This window comes from Brassica napus, chromosome C3 (assembly GCF_020379485.1).
Source record: "Brassica napus cultivar Da-Ae chromosome C3, Da-Ae, whole genome shotgun sequence".
Classification (NCBI taxonomy): domain Eukaryota; kingdom Viridiplantae; phylum Streptophyta; class Magnoliopsida; order Brassicales; family Brassicaceae; genus Brassica; species Brassica napus.
The window spans coordinates 42536879-42549790 of record NC_063446.1 but is presented as its reverse complement, the minus strand read 5'-3'; the positions used below and the strand labels follow the sequence as shown (position 1 = coordinate 42549790).

At 33.1% G+C, this 12912-nt stretch overlaps 2 protein-coding genes across 2 annotated transcripts; one reads left to right on the top strand and one right to left on the bottom strand.

Moving 5' to 3' along the window:
• The first annotated feature begins 229 nt into the window (after nt 1-229).
• Nucleotides 230-2338, top strand: LOC106357680 (pentatricopeptide repeat-containing protein At3g49240, mitochondrial-like). Its single transcript, XM_048751651.1, has one exon. The coding sequence runs from the start codon at nt 364-366 to the stop codon at nt 2131-2133; it is 1770 nt and encodes a 589-aa protein (XP_048607608.1). The 5' UTR covers nt 230-363; the 3' UTR covers nt 2134-2338.
• An 80-nt stretch (nt 2339-2418) lies between these two features.
• On the bottom strand, nt 2419-4846 carry LOC106357681 (protein DEFECTIVE IN MERISTEM SILENCING 3). Its single transcript, XM_013797365.3, has 7 exons — nt 4687-4846; nt 4132-4354; nt 3837-4059; nt 3549-3740; nt 3145-3465; nt 2854-3075; nt 2419-2708 (listed from the first exon to the last, which is right to left on the bottom strand). The coding sequence occupies exons 1-7, from the start codon at nt 4705-4707 to the stop codon at nt 2702-2704; spliced, it is 1209 nt and encodes a 402-aa protein (XP_013652819.1). The 5' UTR covers nt 4708-4846; the 3' UTR covers nt 2419-2701.
• Between the last annotated feature and the right edge of the window lie 8066 nt (nt 4847-12912).

Genomic DNA, 12912 nt, shown 5'->3' with positions numbered 1-12912 from the left:
ATATAAACAATCAACAAAACTAACTTGTATTACATAATGAAATGTTAAAACATATTTTCTTATAATTTAGAATTAGTTATCATTTTAAAATAATATTTAAAAAAAAAAGTCCGACATTTTTAAAGCGCGGATCAAAATTTAGTTTATCCGATGCGAACCCAGCTCCAATAACCGAATTCCCAAGCCTACTTGTGGGTCACAGAAAACCCAGATACGAATGAATAGCCCAAGACACATACATGTCTGTCTCTATCACCACGCCAAAATATACTTATCCCAGTTACCAAACAAGCCTACAACTTCATCTTCTCCAGACCCCAAACCCTTCTAAAACCCTATCACTCAATTCACACATTTTCAACCATGTCGATTTCCAAAGCTGCCCTTCTGCAAACAATCGCTCGAGCCTACCGCCCTCGCATCCCTCCGCTGTTTTCCGCCGTCCGCCAAATGTCTTTCGCGACGCAGGAAGAAGCCGCCGCCGAAAGTCGCCGTCGTAAGCGTCGTATTCGCATGGAGCCACCTCTCAACAGATCCAATCAACCTCAAATCTCTAGACCTATCCAGAACCCAAACATCCCGAAACTACCAGAATCAGTATCGGCTCTCACCGGAAAACGCCTCGATCTCCACAACCATATCCTAAAACTAATCCGAGAGAACGATCTCGAAGAAGCCGCTCTCTACACTCGTCACTCCGTTTATTCTAACTGCCGCCCGACGATTTTCACCGTCAACGCCGTTTTGACGGCGCAGCTCCGTCAGTCAAAGTACGGGGCGCTTCTGCAGTTACACGGTTTCATCAACCAAGCTGGCATCGCCGCCAATATCATCACCTACAACTTGATCTTCCAGGCTTATCTTGACGTTAGAAAGCCTGACGTTGCTCTGGAACATTACAAGCTGTTTATAGATAACGCGCCATTGAATCCTTCCATTGCTACTTTTAGGATTCTTGTTAAGGGTTTAGTTGATAATGAGAGTCTTGAGAAAGCCGTGGAGATTAAGGAAGATATGAGTGTTAGAGGTTTTGTTCCTGACCCTGTTGTTTATAGCTATCTAATGATAGGTTGTGTGAGGAAGTCTAATGCTGATGGTGTCTTTAAGCTTTATGAGGAGTTGAAGGAGAAGCTTGGTGGGTTTGTTGAGGATGGTGTGGTTTATGGGCTGTTGATGAAAGGTTATTTCATGAAAGGGATGGACAAGGAAGCTATGGAGTGTTGTGAGGAAGCTATTGAAGATAACTCAAAGGTTAGGATGAGCGCTATGGCTTATAACTACGTGCTTGAGGCTTTGAATGAGAACCGGAAGTTTGACGAGGCTTTGAAGTTGTTTGATGAGATGAAAAGGGAACATGATTCCCCGAGGCGTTTGGCTTTGAATTTGGGGAGTTTTAATGTGATGGTTAATGGGTATTGTGGTGAAGGAAAGCTTGAGGAAGCATTGGAGGTTTTCAGGCAAATGGGTGAGTTTAGCTGTAGTCCTGATACTTTATCATTCAACAATCTGATGAATCAGCTGTGTAAGAACGGATTGTTGGCAGAGGCTGAGAAGCTTTACAATGAAATGGACGAGAAGAAGGTGAAGCCTGATGAGTACACTTATGGTTTGTTGATGGATACTTGTTTCAAGGAAGGTAAGATAGAGGAAGGAGCTGCGTATTACAAAACGATGGTTGAGTCGAGTCTGAGAACAAACTTGGCGGTGTATAACCGGTTGCAAGATCAGCTGGTTAAAGCCGGGAAACTCGACGATGCGAAATCCTTCTTTGATATGATGGTGAGCAAGCTCAAGATGGACGACGAGGCTTACAAATTCATGATGAAGGCGTTAAGTGAAGCTGGGAGACTGGACGAGATGCTTAAGATTGTGGACGAGATGCTGGGTGATGAAACTGTTAGAGTGAGTGAAGAAATACAAGAGTTTGTGAAAGAGGAGCTGAGGAAAGGAGGAAGAGAGGATGATTTGCAGAAACTTATGGATGAGAAAGAGAGATTGAAAGAGGAGGCAAAGGCGAAAGAGTTAGAAGCAGCAGAAGCCAAGAAAAGGAGTACAAATGTTAGTATAGCTTCATTAATGAGTCCAAAACTAGAAGAAGAAAAGAAAGAAGAGGTAAAAGATGCTTTGGGATAATAATGGTGTTGTTGAAGAAGTCAATGTAGGAGCCCAAGGAGAAGAAGGCGTGAATAAGCTATGATCCACCTTTTTTTATTATGCCAGGATTTTTGCAAAGTCATTTTTTCAACCTTGCTTCTGGTTTCATAAAAATATTATTATTAACATGGTTTCAAAACAGATCTACTTGATGCCATCTATATGACTGCATAGTATTCTTTGATACAGGCTTCTGCATGTAATATGCAAGTTGTGACAATGAAGTTTAGGACAAAAGGAGTTCCAAACAAGACAAAAGCCATATAATAAACAAGACAGAGGAAACATAAGACTCCAAAGCCTTGAAGAGGTTATATAATAAAAGTATCCATCATTATATGTACATGTTGAAGTTAAACCGAAACATATGACTAGAGACATACAGAACCGAAGTTAAGAAATCTAAACCAAACTAGTCTATGGAAGCAACTTATCAAAAAAAAAACTAAGACTAGAAACATGTTCTTAAAGTCAAAATAAGATGTCTGTCCTCTAGAAGTGCATGTTACTCAGAGCTCCATGGTTCTTTTGCTTTGCTCTCTTTTCATCATTGGCTGGAGCACCACAACACACAAATACAGAGAGATGTTAGCCCATATTAAAACCAAAGAAACAAATAAATGTATAATCATAGACGATTCCATGATATGCTGCAATCATATATGTATGGAGTCTGGTCAGCAAGTAGATAAACACTACCTCATACTAGTGGATGAGCTCTGAGCCAAGAATCGAACAAACTCGTCTTTCTTCTTGCCAAAGTTGTAAACAGCATGATCACGGAGCACTTGCGTTCGCTTTATGTCCTCCAGCGTTTTCTCCTTCTTCTGTTTCAGCTCTTTCATTTGCCTCTCCGCCTCACTATGATTATCCATCGCCCGTGAAGCACTTGGCTTTGCAAACCTCACCTTCACCTCATCACTGCAATTTCGGCATTTGTCACAGAGGGAAGAACCAAAAGAGGGAAAAAGGTTGTCAGAATCTTCATACCTGCTTCCAAGTGTTAAGATCCCGCCTGTTCTAACGATTCCTCCATCCAAAGACACTGCACCTTCACTTATGCATGGGAGGGCACTAATCATATCACCCCTTTTTTTGTACACCTGAAGACGGGAGAACAGGCTGTAGAACAAAGTCTCACGAAGACCGTGTCCATATGCTGTGACACAGAGTAGGTAAGCAGGATCGATCTGTATCATGTTCACAGCAAAACCGAGAAAACCTGGAGGATACTCGCCGTTTGGTAGTTTTGGTTTCAGGAGATTAAGCCTTCTTTGTGGATCACCAGCTATGTACTGGCCCACATACGGTCTAAATGTCACCAGAACAAAGTGTCATTAGAAAAAGATTTTCATAATGAAAGTATCTAAACACAATTGGTTAATACAGAGTACCTCAGATTTTCGAGAGAGATGGCATCGAAATGTCCTTCAATGGTTCTGCCAATCGAAGAGGCAAGCCCGTGAAGTCCAGCATTTCTATCAACGTTGCCTTGGCTATCATAACTCTCTAGGCCCTTAACACTGTCGTAGTCCTTGCATACAAGTGCCAACATCGAACGAGTCCCTAAATAAACCGACAAAACCCTGCAATTTATGAAGAAGTACCACGAGAGGGAGCTAGTCAGTTTCAGACTACAGAAACCATCACAAGAAAGGTTTGTAACAGAAAATGGAACTAACTGGCTCAGGTTTTCATCATGGACTTTCCCGAGTTTGGCTACAACTCCAACAACACCTTTCGTCAACGTCATCTGAGAAGAATGACGAGACTGAACATGAGCTAAAACTCCAGCAGCTGAGTTTGCATGGCGAAGGATCTGCTCATTGATGTCTTCACCCTGAAGATTGGCATCACAGTTCTCGCTTCTAGGAGGGCCTGAAGGATTGAGTTTGTTCATATGAACTGCCAAACAAAAGCCGACATTAAACACCTCTCATTTCTCAGACAGAATGTGGGTACAAGCAGGACTCGAACCTTGCAAGTCGAGGATAGATTCATCCAGTTTGGTTTTCTGAGCCTTGAGAAACTTCAAGTTATCTTCGTGCAGTTTGAGTTTGATACCCATGGCTTCAAGATCAGACTGGATCCTATTGGAAGTGAACAAAGCAAACTCTGCCTGAGATATCCCTCCTCCGTTCTGGGTTGTTTCTTTTGGATCCACCATTAATGGATCTTGAACGGCCGCACGAAACGAAATCTACAAAAATTGGATTAAAAAAATCATTTCTTTCATAAACCCTAATCCTCAATTTCGAAAAAGCCGAAACCTTTAAGACCTTTCATCCAATTTAACCACAGATACTGAACAAAAAAGGCAATTGCATTAAGCCAAGAACATAACTCGGCCAATGTAGTCGCATGCAATTGAAAGATACAAAAATAAGAAAGTAAAGATGAGTCTTTTCTCCAGGTTTACAGAGAGATTGATCGCGTAAAGAAGAGATCAAAAGCTAGATTCTTGTTGATTCCGACTAATCTGGTTTAGTTTGCGATGTTCTAAGTAACAAAAGTGAAAGTTCTTGACCAGACCTGTTGACCTGTTGGATACATTGCTCCTCCTCCTCAGCTTCAATGTTACTACCGGAGAATCTTTTTTATTCGATCTCTGAGCTTCGGCTTCCTCTTTGGTCTCACTGGTGAGGAATTTTATTTTGCAGGGTCTCCTCTGGAAATGAAAGCCATTTATTTACTCCTTTGGGCCGAAACACGTAAGCAAGTATTTTTCATTTTATTCTTTAATTATTTTCTTGGGGTACATTATAATCAGAAGAGAGCTAAGCTAGCCTTCGGTCCACGAAAGGCCCAATAACTAAGGGACCAAAAACTATATTTTTGTTCCCTCCCTTGGCTCCTAGGTTACACCGAAAGCTTCATCAACATTTGATTCCTGCTGTAGAACCAAAATTAGAATCAAATTCTTGTAAGAACTTACATAATGTTACTTCCAAAAAGCTTATAAAATATTCTATGTAAAAACACGTTGGAAGTTTACGATTTTATTTTGAAATCACACTTTCGTTTAATAAAACATAATGTCATAAATAAATAAAAAAATCATGTTTTTTGTTTTTATATAAAATTTCAAAATTTAATAATAATGAAATAGAGAGAATAGAAATATATAAATATTAAAACTAAAATTATCTTTATGCATTGATGCTTTTATCAGAGATATAACATATATATTCAAATATATTATGTCAATTATTTATGAAAAATTAAAAATAATTAATATAATAATTTCTTATAAACTTAATTTATGTGTATTTTACAGTTTTTTTTTTTATGAAATTTCAAATTTATTGATCTATTGGTAAGCATTTACAAAGAATAATCTATCTAAAAAAATATGTTGAGTAAGAGACCGAAAGATGTTTAAGAGAAGGAAAAAAAACTAAGGAACTACTGTAAACCATCTTTGCATGAGCCCTGCATACTTGTGTGACGGTCCATATTTAAGAGAGGTAATTCGATTTCGCAGTCTTATCAATGAGGCAAGTGATCTGAGCTGCAGTTGACCACGGCTTCTGATGCCTTCTCCCATTGCGCTCCTTCCAAACATTATAGATTGTCATCTAGAATACCATTTGAACCAATATCCAGTCCAGAGGGGAGAAACGAGCATGCTGTATAGCTAGCAATGTATCAGACCAATCAGGATTCATTCTCTGACCAAGCAAACGACCAGCAATGTTATCCCATACAGTGTAGCTAAATGGGCAAGCAAAGAAAACATAGTTTCATCTATTTCCCCACATAAAGTGCAATGTTGCTGCATACCCCAGCTGCGCATCCTGTCACCAGTAGAGAGCCTATTTTTTATCGCCAACATTTAATATGAAAGCATTTAAAATTATTATAAAGAATAAATGCTTTATTTTAATTTGAATCATATAATTTTTAGTTATGAATTTTATAAAAAAAAAATATTATATTTAAATATATAATATATATAATATATATATATGGATATACGCTTCCAACACGTACCCATTCCGTAATTTTTTTAAAAAAAATCGCTTATGCGCTTCTATACAGTTTCGCTTCCGCGTACCCGCTTCTGATTCCATATAACATAGATTGGATCCCGACTATAGTCTAGAATAGCATTGTATCCCTTATATACTGATTAAAATTATTCTAACATTTGATTTAGGTGATGTCGTTAATAGGGATGAGCAAAAAAAAAACAAACAAAAAAAATTCGAACTCTCCAATCCAATTAAAGGTAAATCCAAATCAAACTGAACCTTACATAATATCCACATTATACCACACAGAAACTCAATTCTGGATAAATATTCTAATAAGTATTTATAACATCAAAATATATTCCAATATTTACTTTAATGTATATTTTTGATAGTTAGTTAAATATTGAGATTTTAATGTTCTGACAATTGCATTTAAAATTTTATTATACTTAAGTTTTCTTCAAAAGTTTTCAACTATTTTAATTTTAAATGATGTTTCCGACGTTTATAGAGCTTTTAATTGTTAGTTTTAAATTTTTTACATTTGTTAGTGAAAAATGTTAAAAAAAAATCAATTTTTTGAATTTAAATCTGTATTTTCCAGTCACAAATAAATCTTTGGATAACTGAAACTCGAATTAGAACCGAAACCGAAATTGAAACTCGAATTATAACCAAACCCAAATTTAAAATTAATTCAATCAGGTAATGTGTCATTATATCCTAAGCAAATCCGAGTAAATCCGAACCGACAACGAACCAACCTTTTATAATTTCTGAACTGGATTAAATTTGTGCTCCCGAAAAACCCAAATCTGAATTGATCATGAACCAAAACTGATTGGACACTCCAACGCCAATACATATGTGTTAACACCAAAATAATTTTTAGAGTCATTAGAGAAATAAGTTTAAATTATTAGAATAATTATAATATGTTTCATTCATTATTTGGTTTATCTAAACATATAATATTTATTTCATTAAACTAATCATAAATTAATTAGTAATGTACAAAAAATCTTCTTCATTTTTTCTTAAATAAAAACTACAAAACTGATGAAAGTAAATGACAAAATTGCTTTATATGTTTTAAAATATATATAAAAATTGAAGATATTGAGTAATTTTGATAACAATTTGTGACCATCTTTCATATTTATTCAATTTTATATTATTAAAATCAATTATTCAATCATATTAACCATATAATAAAATTAGATTTTTCATATATGTTACATTTTGATTTTTTTTTAAATGGAAATAAATTATTAAAACTATTAAATATCCCACATTAAATTTATTATGATCAATATTTTAATATTTTATTGTAAAAATATATAAATGATCATAAGACCATGAGTACATCATTTAATAGATATACATATTAATATATATATATATATATATAATATCGTTTATACCATATAAAATTTTATAAATATTTTAATTTCAGAATTGTAATACTTAAATTTATAAAATTAAATATTTATGCAATTTAAATTGATCAAATCATTAAAATATATCTCTTATTACTACTTTAAAATATTTTTAAAAATATTATGTAATAAATATTTTAAAAATATCTCACTCTGCATAGGTCGGAGATTAAAGGCTCGAACCATGTATAAGGTGTTTCCTCTTTTTGAAGGGTATATTGATCAGTATGTAGAATCATAGCCACTAAATCTGGACCTAAAAACTAGTTTAGTAAGTTTATATAATCAATGTTCACAGTGATCAAACTATAATTATACTATATAATTCTATGCAGCGAACGTTTTTTCAAACACTGATCACGATATATTCATTGTAGCTAAGGATTATTAAGGTAGGTTTTCATGTACTATTTTTAAAAAAAAATTACATGCATGGAAAGACATCTTCCGTATCTATTAAAATATAACTAGATCTTGACCCGCGCAACAGCACGAGTATTTAATTTTACATTTTAATTTGTACTTAATTTTACATGTTTACGTTTTAGCGTAAAATATATCACCAATGTTGGATATTATATAAACAAATCTAACATTTATATAATAATATCCATGTCTAAAATATATAGCGAACAATTTTTTTTAATGAAAAGTACGAAAATAGAAAATTATAAATTAGTATGCTATTTACAAATGATACATTAGCTATAACATTTGTAAGAAAATAATTGTTAAACTTCTATAAAATTTGGAACATATAAAATTAAGACTTAAATTTGTAAGAAAATAAAATGAAAATATAAATTTGATGTAACTCATAAGAAATTATAAATCAATTTAAGTTTGTGTACATTTAAACAACGCTCGTATGCATTTTTTTATTTTTTTAGAAATAAATATTTATTTTGTCTAAGTGATAATATATATTCTAATTTTTTTACCTGTGTTAAATATTTATTTAATATGACATTTATAAACATAATAATTTTACAGTTTATAATGATTAATTTTATTTTATCATGTACACCGTCAATTGTATCATCACCATTTTTAGAATATGACCTGTGCATCAATACATAGTTTTTTTGTTTTTTGGATTAAAATTTTAATATAATGTCTAATAAATTGTTTTGTATACATAATAAGATGGTAAATAATTATAACGGTGTATCTAACTCTTTATTATTAACATAGAAATATTTTAAAAGAGTAATCTTTAAAGTGTAACTTAATTACAAGCATGCTGAGGTGGCAGCCTTAGAATCCTTCTCCATCTAACAAATTAATTCTCCTTGCTTTACAAGACTATTTACAGAATATGTCACTCCCATAGAAAGACTCACATTTGGCGCTTAATATATACTTTGATTGTATACTATTCTTGCATAAAGAATACAATAAAAACGAAGAACGTAAAAAACGTAATTATTACATTCTCAACTCCACGTAAGTATCACTTTCTCCACGATGTTTTGGGATGCCTGCAAAACAATATAGTTATCAAATATCCTACTGAACCATATTTTTGTTATATTTATAATGTTAACAGATGCAAAACAACATCATAGTTATCAAATAACCAACTGAACCATATTATGAAAAAACACACTAGCTTTTGGATTGTATATTTTCTATTTTAGCTATTTTTGATGATTATAATATTTTGGTTACTTAAGCTATGGTTCGCCTTTGCTTGATATAAATTATGGTTTACTATATTTAGTCACGCTTCACATTCGTTTCACATATTTTTTGTGCTTACCACAAACCGAAATCAAATACAATGCATACTTGGACCTTAGCCATACCGAATTGTAATTATTGTTTCCTTAAAGAAAAAATATTAGCAAGTAATGTGAAAACGAATATTTCCTAAAACGTGGACCTTATTCGTGTGTTTAATGTAGTCTTTCTTTAAAATGATTAGAGAAAGGAAATCATATATATATATATATATATAGTATTAACTACTTCGATGTGTTTTACCACGGTTAGTCTTATATTTGGCAATCATATTTATATAGTATTAACTACGGCTGGGCAAATAAACCGAACCCGAAAATCTGAACCGAACCCGATCCGATAAAAATGAATCCGAACCGATCCGAACCCGACATAAATACCGAATGGATCCTGTTTTTTGGTATTTTGGGTTATGGGTATTATCCAAACCGAACCCGGACTTAAATGGATATCCGATAGAACCCGAAACATTTAAAATCACAAAAAAAAACTTCTACCAAATATGATCTTAATTCTTAATATGTATCCAAAATACTTTAAGATATTATTGAACTTCTAAAATAATTATCTGTTACACGAAGGTTGATGGTGGAATGTGGCGGTTGAAGCCTGAAGTTTTTAGATTTTGGTTTTGTTTTCATTGAATAATGATTCTCATTTCATGAGAACTTAGTTTTTGTTTTATGATTTTATTTATCTGGTTTTTTTTCTATCACTAACTATGTTTATCTTTCGCTTGATTTTGAATGATCACGTTTGATGTTTTTTCTTATTTTTGAATCGATTTTAGTTATGTTTTGGCTATTAAAATATGTACAAATCATGTATTTTAAATCCGAAGAACCGATTTCATTTATGTTTTAGTTACAAAATAGGTTCAAATCGGGTATTTTTAAACCGAAGAACCGATTGGGACCCGAACCCGAAAGTACAATGGGTTATACCGGTTTTTTGAAAATTAAATAACCCCGATCCGAACCCGATAGAACCCGAACCGGTCCCGAACCGAACTTTTATATAACCCGAATGGGGTTGATTTTGATAAACCCGAAAAACCAAAACTCGAATGGATAAAACCGAAACCCGATTGGGACCCCGAATGCCCATGCCTAGTATTAACTATGTCGATGTGTTTTATCACGGTTAGCCTTGTACAATAGAACCTCTATAAATTAATATTTGATAAATTAATAATCTCTATAAATTAATAAATTTTGCTGGTCCCAATTTAGGCCAGTATAAAATATGACACAAATCGATAAAATAATTAGATAATAATATTTTTAAAACTTCCATGTAAATATATAGTCCCATTAAAATCATAAATTAATAATCTATCTATATATAATTTTATATAAGTACAAAATAAACATTATAGTATTCATTTTATATTCACAATGAAAATATTTTTATTTTTCTTAACATTTTAATATATTTTGATAATATTTAGTAAAATTATATCGAAAACCATTTAACAATCATATAAAACATAAAAATATACACAAAATAAGAAAATAAAACAATATGAAAGTCAAATTTCTAAAATTTGAATAATGTACAAACGATAAAATCAAATATTTTTCGTATTTTATATATAAACATATTAAAAATAGAAAAAAATTGAATAAGGAAACTTTTGTAAATTAATATCTTTCTAAATTAATAAAATTTCAAAGTCCCAACATTATTAATTTATAGATGTTTTACTGTAATTGGTAATCATATATATAGTATTAACTACTTCAATTCGTTTTACCACGCTTGGCCTTATATTTGGCAATCATATATATAGTATTAACTACTTCTATGTCAATCACGATATGTAATTTGCAAGAACACAGCCTCAATCATGTTATCATTTGAATGAGTGATTGACAAGCAAGATATATGTTAATAATTATCAAATCGTAGGAATATTTTCATTTAATACGACTCTTACACCTATATAAGTAAATGTTATGTGGTCCATTTAGTCACTCATTCAAATTTAAACCTACTGAAAATATTCCTATGGCTGCGATGAACTTTGTCTCGGAGTTGAAGCCTTTCAAGAACATGTAGAAGGTGAAAGTGAAGATTATTCGTCTTTGGAAAAAGTATTTGGCTGCGGGTGGTGAGACTATCGAAATGGTTTTTATCGATGCTAGAGTAAGTTCAATGGGAGAACAAGTTTACTTTTTATTGATTCAATTAATAAGTTATCTCGCTAGGTTTCTTATTGTTGTCTATTTTTTGATATAGGTATTTAGCTGTCTTAATTCTATATAGTTCATTACTGTATTTTTATGAAATGAAATTTATAGGAATGTAGTAAATTAATGTGTTTATTGTGTTTAACAATTTTATATATCTGTACAGAGCTCTGGTTAATGTAGGTGATTTGGAGATATACCAAGAAGAAATGGTTGATGGGATTCCTGGTGGGCTAAACCATAGAATACAATTCTCTTTGATCAACATCGAGTTAGTAATTTATACTATATAAATGTTTATTAGTTTTTATATGATACATATATGGTAAAGTAGGCTGTAATCTAATTACTGTTATGAAATAACTTATAATTTATAGTATCGAGAAATTTAAATAAGAGTAGAATTCAATACCCATAGGAAGCAAATAACACTAATATAAGTGAGAGAGTTTATTATAAGGAAGAAGAAGAAGATATAATGGTGTACAAAAGAGTGAGATGAGTGATGGTATTTATAGTGAGCAACAATACATAAAATATCAAAGATGGTGCTTGATTTGGTAAATGAGTGGGTGATCATAGTGCTTGATGAGTAGATGATCATAGTGCTTGAGTTGGTAAAGGAGTGGAGGATCATTTCAAAGTTTATCTTATAACACTCCCCCTTGATCATCCATCTTGTATTAAATTAAGTTTCGTAACACTCCCATTGGGGACCGGTGTCACTCTCCGCTCTCGCTTAACGTCTTTGTTGCCTCGTTAAAAACCTTTCTAGGAAAACCCAATGGGAAAAACCATAGTTAGGTAAAAAGAGTACAAGTACGTAAGCTCCCCCTCGATTGAGCAGTCATAGATCCTTCTGATGACGCATTCCAATGTTATGGACATGTTTTCTGAATACCGAAGTAGGAAGTGCTTTTGTGAAGAGGTCGGCTGCATTGTCGCATGATCGGACATATCTTACTTCAATCTCTTTCTTCTTCTCGAGCTCTTGAGTGTATGAGAAGAACTTTGGATGTATATGTTTTGTTCTATCACTTTTGATATATCCTTCCTTCGTTTGAGCAACACATGCCGCGTTATCTTCATATAGAATAGTTGGCCCCGTACTTTTGTCAATCCCACTACTTGAACAAATGTGTTGGCTTATTGATCTTAGCCATACACATTCTTTACTTGCTTCATGGAGTGCGATGATCTCAGCATGATTTGAAGAGGTAGCCACAAGCGTTTGTTTCTGAGAACGCCAAGATATAGCAGTGCCTCCGATCGTAAAAACATATCCTGTTTGCGATCGGGCTTTGTGTGGATCTGAAAGATATCCTGCATCTGCAAAACCAACCATTTGACCATTTGAATCTTTAGGGTAAAATAAGCCTAAATCAATAGTCCCTTGTAGGTAACGAA

Bases quoted from the DNA above. Each gene is read 5' to 3' on its own strand.
- LOC106357680 (XM_048751651.1), top strand. From the start codon at position 364: ATGTCGATTTCCAAAGCTGCCCTTCTGCAAACAATCGCTCGAGCCTAC.
- LOC106357681 (XM_013797365.3), bottom strand. From the start codon at position 4,707: ATGTATCCAACAGGTCAACAG. The intron at 4,060-4,131 runs GTTCGAGTCCTG...TTTGTTTGGCAG, and splicing joins ATCTATCCTCGACTTGCAAG to TTCATATGAACAAACTCAAT. The intron at 3,076-3,144 runs GTATGAAGATTC...CCGAAATTGCAG, and splicing joins ATCTTAACACTTGGAAGCAG to TGATGAGGTGAAGGTGAGGT.